General features: G+C 42.2%; 1 protein-coding gene across 1 annotated transcript; it reads right to left on the reverse strand.

The window, feature by feature from the left end:
• Positions 1–656: 656 nt before the first annotated feature.
• On the reverse strand, positions 657–7983 carry TLR4 (toll like receptor 4). Its single transcript, XM_026688862.2, has 3 exons — positions 7495–7983; positions 6186–6352; positions 657–4555 (listed from the first exon to the last, which is right to left on the reverse strand). Exons 1-3 carry the CDS (start codon positions 7597–7599, stop codon positions 2296–2298), a joined length of 2532 nt encoding a protein of 843 aa, XP_026544647.2. The 5' UTR covers positions 7600–7983; the 3' UTR covers positions 657–2295.
• Positions 7984–9136: the final 1153 nt, after the last annotated feature.

Genomic DNA, 9136 nt, shown 5'->3' on the forward strand with positions numbered 1-9136 from the left:
ATGTAAGAGCTGCAATCCTTAGCTCATTAAGAATATAGAGTCCGCTCGCTATTTCATGAGTGTAAAGTCACTGGCTTGAAAGCTGCCTGTGCTTAATGACAGTGCGGCTAATTTAAGAATGGCAGTGATTCCATTAACAAATGTGGAAATGGGACAAAATTCACTTAACAAGTGTTTCACTTTGCAGCAGGAATTTTGGGCTCGGATCATGGCTGTAAATCGAGGACTGGCTGTGTATCACACGTAGCAACCCATCTGTGTTTTTGTTTGTTTGTTAGTTTGTTTATGGGTGAGAAAGAAGTAAATATAATGTAGAGATTAGCTAGCATTTCTACGTAAATGCTGGAAAATCATTAATGACCCAAAAATGCACATTCCCGACCACCAATTCAAAAACAAAAAAAATTACTCCAAAATTAGCGAATGGAGTACATTAGAAATCTGTCACTTCAAACAAGTGGATTCTTCATCATCAGGAAGGGTGCAAACATTCACACAAACACAAGGGTGCACAAATGCTAGACCGGAGGGCTTTGAAAACCCACGCTGTCTGGCACACCTTTGCTTTTAAACCTTGTGTCGGCAGGTTTAAAATATTTTTCCCCCGCCGGCATCTCTTGTTGTCATTATCTTGCCAGGCATGGACAAAGTAAGAGTGGAATAATTAAGAACTTTATTTATGGACGTTCCTCAGTCATTTCCATTAGTGTCACACAAATTAATTTACATTTTTTTCAACATTTTTTTTTTAAAGGAGGTCATAACTTCTGTCAAAATGCACTGTCTGTTTTCCTTATCAGTTCCTTCTTGGATACCACATATATAGAAAATAATTCCCAGAACAGGAAGACAAAGTATGTCATTCCAGAGTACACCTTCACTTGCCCCTATTAACATAGCTCCTATGTTCCTCATGCAGAATAACAGAATAATAGAAATGGAGGGGACCTTGGAGGTCTTCTAGTCCAACCCCTGCTCTGGCAGGAGAACTTATACCATTCCAGACCAGCAGCTGTCCAGTCTCATCTTTAAAAACTTCCACTAGAGGAGAACATAATAATAACTAGTGCTGTTCTAGATGGGTTTTCTATTTGATTCATCCCATTTGTGAAGGTTGGGGAATGAATCGGGATGACAGATATTTGCCAAAGGAAGAAAATGAAATTTCTTAATGTCTTCTCCCCCATCCCACCACTTGAATTCCCTGGTGATCATGAGTCATTGAAGAGTTACAAGTTTCCCCTGCCTTAAGCAGGAGGTTGGATAAAGAGAAAACCAAGAAAGTCCAGTTATCTTTTGGAAAAAGCACCTTTGGTGGCCTGCCCTGTTCTCTTTGTACCTGTTCCACGTTAATGCTCCAAGTCATGTCTTAAGATCTCTGACCATACCTGAACACCGGACTGAATGCTTCGTCGGGTTTCTCTATTCATAGCGATAAAGTCCATTCAAGAGAAAGTCAATTCAACCTCTTCATCAAAATCGTGGAAGCTGATAGACCTCAATCAAGTCTTCCAACAATACAAAATAACACAATCAAAGCTGACCCCAGCCAGAGCATAGAACCAAGAAGAAGTGGAAGATCTGGCCCATAGAAGAACTGGAGAGACCTGGCCCATAGAATAGCCAAGAGTTGGACCCGACTAAATGGATAACATCATCACTATCATAATGATGACCATGAGACAGAAGAATAGAAATGCTGGTGTATCCCAAATCATCAACATCATCATCTCCTTTTAATGATCCCATAATCCCTTGTGAGTTGAAGTCTGGGCAACTGAATGGAGTGGAGTATTTACTGGCCAGATGCTCTTCCTGTCGCCAATCCGGAGTTTTGTTCAGCAGATATACTCTCATCGTGCCCAGACAGAGAAATATCTGCCTCTATCTAGGATCAAACCCACAGCCTCCTGATTGTAAGGCAAGAACTCCACCTCTAGGCCACCACACCACACCAAATGGGGGTCAGGAAACCCCACTCCCAAATAAATGGATCTGGCTGTGGCTTAGGATACTATGACCCAAATATGTTTTTTCCCCCCTCAATAGGCAACTAGACTTTCTGGTTTTTCTTTGAAGATGTTTCACTTCCCATCCAAGAAGCTTCTTGAGTCTTCAAAGAAAAACCAGAAACTCTTGGGGGAAAAAAGCACAACCATGGCCTGGCTGACTGAGAATCTCCACTGACTTAGAGTATTAGGTTCGAAACAGAAATTCTAAAGGTGAGACCCCCCTATTCTTGAAGGCTTCCTTTAAATTAAACCAATCGGCTCTGTTGGGCAGCAAAAATACACCTCACCCATTTTTTAACATTAGCTTGAGTTCATCTTCCGTCCATGTTTTGCCTTCAAGCAAGGCCGACCTCAACTGCCTTAAGAAGACATGGCGGCTGAGGTCCCGGTCCTTCCAGGTCAAGAAGGTGTTTCTCCGTAGGTAACGGAACAACCCCAGTTTGTGATGGAGGGCTGCTTTGTCGACCCCATCTAAGACAACTAAGATGAGGCTGGCTTTGCTCTCCACTAATTGCCACGATTGAGCCACTTCCAGTTCGAAGTTACACCAGCGGCTTTCCAGGAAGTGATCGGAGACCACAGCGATGACTTTTCGGCTGCTCTGGAAGCCTTCTTTGATGATGTTGGTAATGATGGAAACTCCAGGGATGAAATCTCGGTAGAAAAGACAGAGGTGGAAGTATGGTAATTCCTCTTCCAGAGGCTGCTGCAGTTCTTGTTTCACCCATTCCTGGTCCTTACTGGAGAAGATCACAAAGGCATCGTAGACTGTTTCCTTTTCCTCCGAGAACTTGTTTCCGAGGAAGAGCACCATGATATAGTAAAGGTAGAAATAATATTTATAACATAGAATCAAGATTACAATCAGAACCAGAACGACAGTCACCGAAACAGCCACGGTGGTTGTGCTGATCTCACAGGACGCCAAGACAAAATCCATCACTTGCACATTTTTTAAGTCTGAAGGGCTATAGCAGACCATGTTTTGGACATTTTGAAGAAGGGCTGAGGAGTTTTTTACCCACCGCAAGAAATGTGCATGATCGCAAGAACAATCAAAAAGATTTGCAGAGAGGTCCACGTGTTTCAGGCTAGCAGGTAAGTTCTTAAGATCTTCCTCCGTCAAAGCAGCCAACTGGTTATTGTGAAAATCCAGGGTGGTGAGAAGAGGGAAATTCATGTAAGTCTCTGGGTGGAGACCTAGCAGTTTATTATGGCTGACATTCAGCAGCCGGAGTTCATGGAGGGAGGTTAAACTGCTGAGAGAGATATATTTGAGTTGGCAATTGGAAATGTCTAAAAAGTGCAGTTTGGTGAGATTCCGGAAATTGTCAACCAACTGATTGTTTGCAAAGCAGTTGCCTGCCATTTTGAGCACACGCAGGCTGTGCAAGCCACAAAACGAACACTGAGATATAACTGTGGTATCCGTGTAAGAAATATCAAGATAAATCAGATGGTTGAGACAGAAAAACGAAGGAACGGTTCCAGGTGAGGCGAGGGCCGTGTGTTGGAAATCCAAATATTCCAACTTGCCTGGCCCATTGCATTCAATTTCTAACCTGATTTTTGTGTTGAAGCTGAGGTTCAAGTGCTTCAGGTTGGGAGTGCCCTCCAGGAGTTCAACCCAGGACAGGTGAGTGTCCAGCCTGTTAACGCTGAGGTCCAAGGTCTCCAAGTTTTGGAGGCCTTCAAAATACTTTTCAAAGTCTCTGAGATATTTAGTGTGAGTGATCTGAAGCACTCTTAGCTTTGTTAAGGAAGGGAGATTCTGAGCAGGGACTGCATCCAGTCCGCAGTTCTTGAACTCAAGGTGGGAAATATTGGAGTTGCTTGGAAACATAAAGTCTTCGCCGAAATAAGTATGGATCACACGCACCCTGGAAATATTGTTGAGACAAGGTGAGAGGGTGCTTCCAGTTTCTAGGGAGTCCATTTCAATGACAGTGAGCTCCTGCAAATACAAGTCACACAGGACATTTAAAAGGCTTTGGTCGATGGATTCCACTTTGCTAATATCTCTGTAGTCTCCTAACAATAAACTGTTGACATGCAAACCGGACATGTTCTGGATGCTGGCTTGCATAATGACTTTATCCTCAAAGCAGCCTCTCAAAGCCAGTTGCTGAAAGTGAAGTCCCGCAAAGGCCTTCCGTTCAATGTGTTTTATATCGTTTCTAGATAGCACCAACGTCAAGTTGGGGCTTGCTAAAGCATCTAGATCTCCTACCGAGATGGAGGAGATCTTGTTTAATTGGAAGTTCAGGTGCTGGAGTGAAATTAGGTAGGAGAAATAGCCTGGGAGCTTCAAGGAATCGATGTGGTTGTGGCTCAGATTCAACTCTTGGAGAGACGTCAAGTGCCCGATGGGCAACGTGCCCAATGAGAACAAATTGGTTTCGACAGCAACAAACCTCTGCAAAGAAGGTAGACCATGAAAAGCCCTCAGTCCCAAGATCTGGAGGGGATTTCCTGTCAGGATCAAGACCGAAAGGCTGTTGAGTCCCATAAAGGCATTGTCCTCGATCTTCCAAAGATGACACCTGTTGGAACAGGGGAGAAAAGAAGGGGAAAGTTCATGGGGGCACCTATCAGTCAAGGACGGATTTTATGCTGTATGACAGGGGTGTCAAACTCAAGGCCCATAGGCTGGATCCTCCCGCATCCCATTTCAGCCTCCGTGGCCTCCAGCAACACTCTGCCCACCATGGCCACACCCACCTCAGCCACACCCACCACAATGACGCCCCCTCCCTAGCCATTTCCCCTTCCCTCTGACCCTCCAAGGTCAAACACAATCCTGATGCGGGCCTCAACGAAATTGAGTTTGACACCCCTACTATATGGCCTTGATAAAATTTGATTGACAGTCAAGAACCGTAAAGATGCAATATCCCATTCTGATTTTGCAATTCAAACCACTCCCAAAGATGGTGGGTTGACTTGGAAAAGCTCCAAGAGGATTAAACAGACAGTTTAACCAGCATTGGTTACCGGATCTAAATATTCACTTAGATTCAAAATCAATTCGAATTTTGCACAGCTTTCCCGTCTGACGTTTTTATGCCAGTTTAGCATTTCCCCCACTTCTGGAATCTGTTTTAAATCAGGACAAAGGTGGCCACTAAAGAATTGCTTTTTCATAAGATAGCGAACTCATAAACATCCACATTCGTCACAAAATTTAAACCCTTAAGGGCGGAAAGGGAAGTGAGAACAAAGTGTTCCTTAAAACAAAAAGTTAACAAACAAAACTCTTTTAAGACAAGTGTACAAGTACAGTGTTTAAGAAGGCAAAGTGATTAATTTTAAAAGATTGAAAGATATGAAGGACTATTTATTTTTCATACACACACACACCACTAAGGAATGGTACATTTAAAAAAAAAACTCTGTTAAAGTCAAAATGCAAAACACCTAAAATGCAACCAGCTTCTATTCTGATGAAGATCAGATGTGGAATTTAGGAAAAATAGAATTGTACTTGGAGCAAAAATCCCAAGTAGGTTAAAAAATTACCTTGTCCAAATTACTTTACTTATATGCATAACTGTCACAAAGGTGCTTTTTTAAGAGGCAACTGGACTTTCTTGGTCTTTCTTTGAAGATGTTTCTCTCCTCATCCAAGAAGCTTCTTCAGCTCTGACTGGATGATAGGGAATGGAAGGATTTACACTCCTTGCAGGCAGCTGGTCATTTGCATCTTGCACCTGTCTTCAACAGTGAAAGGATACAGGGCAGAAAACATCCTGCAGCCAAAAAGGCTCCCCACCCATTTGCACCACTCAGGTGACCCTGAGGACACAGATAAACCTCCAGGTGGCCTCAATGACTCTGTAAAAGGATGCAAATGACCAGCTGTCTGCAAGGAGTGTAAATCCTTCCATTCCCCACCATCTGGTCAGAGCTGAAGAAGCTTCTCGGATGAGGAGAGAAACATCTTCAAAAGAAAAACCAAAAAAATCCAGTTGCCTTTTGAAAAAAGCACCTTTGGGACAACCAGGACCTGGATGACTGGGAATCTCCATATACCATACACTCAACTGATTTTCCTGTTCGCACAACCAGCTGCCACCCAGGAAACCGAGAAATTGGGTTTACAGAAGAAAATACATACAGAAAATTGTTCCATCCTACCCTCATCTTTGCATCTTTCCTGTTGAAGCTTCTTACCTAGCGAGGTCCAGAAATCTCAGTGCAAAAACGGCTGAGAAATAATTGGAGTGCAGGGTTTTCAGTGGGTTGAAACTTAGGTCCAAGGTCTGGGTGGTGTTTGGGATACCTGAAGGGATAGTAGTGAGGTTCATCTCCATGCATCTGTATGAGTGACCTGGGACTACCTAGAAGTAGAAGAGACCATAAATAGACAGTGTTCCTTCCTTATAATCTGAGGGCCCCTTGGTGCTCTCTGAGCTTGGTTGTTTTCTTGCAGACATTTCAATACCCAAACTAGGCAACATCATCAGTAAACACAGCAAACCACTCTCTTCTAGCACTGATGATGTTCTCTAGCTGGGTAATGAAATGTCTGAAAGAAAATAAGCAAGCTCAAACAGTACCAAGGACCCCATAATTATTTTTTTTCTTCTTCTTCTTTCTTCTTCTTCTTCTTCTTCTTCTTCTTCTTCTCTTCTTCTTCTTCTTCTTCTTCTTCTTCTTCTTCTTCTTCTTCTTCTTCTTTCTTCTTCTTCTTCTTCTTCTTCTTCTTCTTCTTCTTCTTCTTCTTCTTCTTCTTCTTCCTCTCCTCCTCCTCCTCCTCCTCCTCCTCCTCCTCCTCCTCCTCCTCTTCTTCTTCTTCTTCTTCTTCTTCTTCTTCTTCTTCTTCTTCTTCTTCTTCTTCTTCTTCTTCTTCTTCTTCTTCTTCTTCTTCTTCTTCTTCTTCCTCCTCCTCCTCCTCCTCCTCCTCCTCCTCCTCCTCCTCCTCCTCCTCCTCCTCCAACCCCACTTCCTTCTAGCAGTGATGATATTATCTAGTTGTATAGTAAAATGTCTACAAGAAAACAACCAACCTCAGAGAGCACCAAGGACCCCTCATTCCAACCCTGAGCTACAAACATTCTCCTTTATTGGTCCTTACCATCTGGTAGGTTGGTGACTTTGATTTTTAAACAGTCCCATTACTTCCTAAATCATACCCCTCCCCTCTTTTTTATTAAAAAAAAATGCATGATTTTAGAAGTGTAGGATTTGTTTTGAAAGGAGAAACATTTAAACCCTACCAGTTCGTCAGATGAGAATAACAGAATAACCGAGAAGGCACCTTGGAGGTCTTCTAGTCTAACCCCCTGCTCAGGCAGGAGACCCTATCCCATTTCAGGCAAAGGGTTGGTCCATCTCTTCCTAAAAGCCTCCAGTGTTGAAGCACCCACAACTTCTGGAGATATCAGGAAGCAATAAGGGGAGGGCTACTGAGAAAATGGGTCACTGTCTCAAAACTGCCTAGGATGTTGCAATTTATTTGGCCCGCAAGGCCATCACTTACCTCCAAACAGGGACTCAGGCTCCTGGTTTTCGAGTTCAGCTCAAAAAGCATAGCCAAGGAGAACGTGATGCACGCCGGTGAGAACACTCCACCCTTGCCGGTCATCTTCAGAACCAGCCCATTCGAGGTAAAAAAATAAAAAAAATAAAAATGGAGGTTGATCAAGAAGATGAGGAGCCTGAAGATAGACAAATAGTCTTCCTTGGGCCAAATCCAGTGAAATCCATGGAAAGAAAGAAGCACGCTCTGGAAGAAGGAAGTCAGGTCAAAAAGAAAGTGGCTCAGAGAACTCCGCACGCATGTTCAACCAGCTTGCTCATAAAGTTCTCACGGCGTATCCTGCTGAACCATAGATCGGCATGTGAAAGAAGGGCAAAGAGGAACTAGCTTTCTAGAATGTGGTTTCCTATTTTGGGTCAGTAAAATATAACCATAGAGTTTTCCTCTTTCTTTCTTTCTTTCTTTCTTTCTTTCTTTCTTTCTTTCTTTCTTTCTTTCTTTCTTTCTTTCTTTCTTTCTTTCTTTCTTTCTTTCTTTCTTTCTTTCTTTCTTTTCCCTTCCCTTCCCTTCACTTCCTTCCTAATTTCTATTTTCTTCCCTTTTCCTTTCCCTTTTTCTTTCCCTTTCTTTCTTTCTTTCTTTCTTTCTTTCTTTCTTTCTTTCTTTCTTTCTTTCTTTCTTTCTTTCTCTCCCTTCCTTCCTTCCTAATCTCCATTCCCTTCTCTTTCCCTCTTTCTTTCATCTTTCCTTCCCTCTTTCTTTCTTTCTTTCTTTCTTTCTTTCTTTCTTTCTTTCTTTCTTTCTTTCTTTCTTTCTTTCTTTCTTTTTCTTTCTTTCTTCCTTTCCTTTCCCTCTTTCTTTCTCTGTCCGTTCCTCAGCATTTTTCTCTTTTCAAATCACCTTTTATTCATTTCTTTCCTCAACCGCCGATAACTCCTCCTTAACAAACAGATGCACGGAAACTCCCACAACCCTCCCAGAAGAAAGGGTGAAATAAAACTTCTACAAGCTTAAGATCTTCCTTTTAAAATGCTGAACATAATGGAAACCCACAAAGGAAAAGCTTGCTAATGTTTCCAAAGGAGAATGCAGAGAGCGTTTGTGAACCCTGCAGAATCTAATTCAAAATAGTCCATTCAATTGATGGAACTTTCTAGGGTAGGAAAATTGACTCGATTTTATTCAAACCAGACCATCAAATTGAATCCATTTGGAATCCATTTTTTAAAAAAGAAGGGGAGGAGGGATGAAATCGGCAGAACGCATCCAGATTGTCTTAAATCAATTTGGAGGCATGTGATCAGTTTGGCCTTGTCTATTGGACACACCAATTTGATCCGATAATCCAAGTCAAGGTGAAGATTCGACAGAAACGTCTTTGAAACAAATCTGGGCATTGAATCTTTCTACTTGCCTTTGTTCGCTTTTTTTTCCCATCGTTGTCCTGGGAAATTTCTATGAATTTTCAATCCTATAAAAAAGCTGGAAACTCTGGCAAGTAAACTATTCGCTGCTATTCACTTTTTAGACATCAATCAAAATGATTGCTAATGGCATAAACAGGCATATCAGATCCATTTTATTTCCCGAAGAAACAAATACAGGGACCAAGAATAAAAGCTTTAGAAAAAGCTGTGAACAG

The sequence above is a fragment of the Notechis scutatus genome, chromosome 15 (assembly GCF_049901735.1).
Source record: "Notechis scutatus isolate UNSWTSFEM ecotype Mainland chromosome 15, rNotScu1.2, whole genome shotgun sequence".
In the NCBI taxonomy this organism is placed as follows: Eukaryota; Metazoa; Chordata; class Lepidosauria; order Squamata; family Elapidae; genus Notechis; species Notechis scutatus.

What these genes read in the sequence shown, in the direction of transcription:
- TLR4 (XM_026688862.2), bottom strand. Translation starts at nt 7,599, where the DNA reads ATGACCGGCAAGGGTGGAGTGTTCTCACCGGCGTGCATCACGTTCTCC. An exon ending in GCCTGAGTCCCTGTTTGGAG is followed by an intron (nt 6,353 to 7,494) that starts GTAAGTGATGGC and finishes TTCTACTTCTAG; the next exon opens with GTAGTCCCAGGTCACTCATA. An exon ending in AGATTTCTGGACCTCGCTAG is followed by an intron (nt 4,556 to 6,185) that starts GTAAGAAGCTTC and finishes CTGTTCCAACAG; the next exon opens with GTGTCATCTTTGGAAGATCG.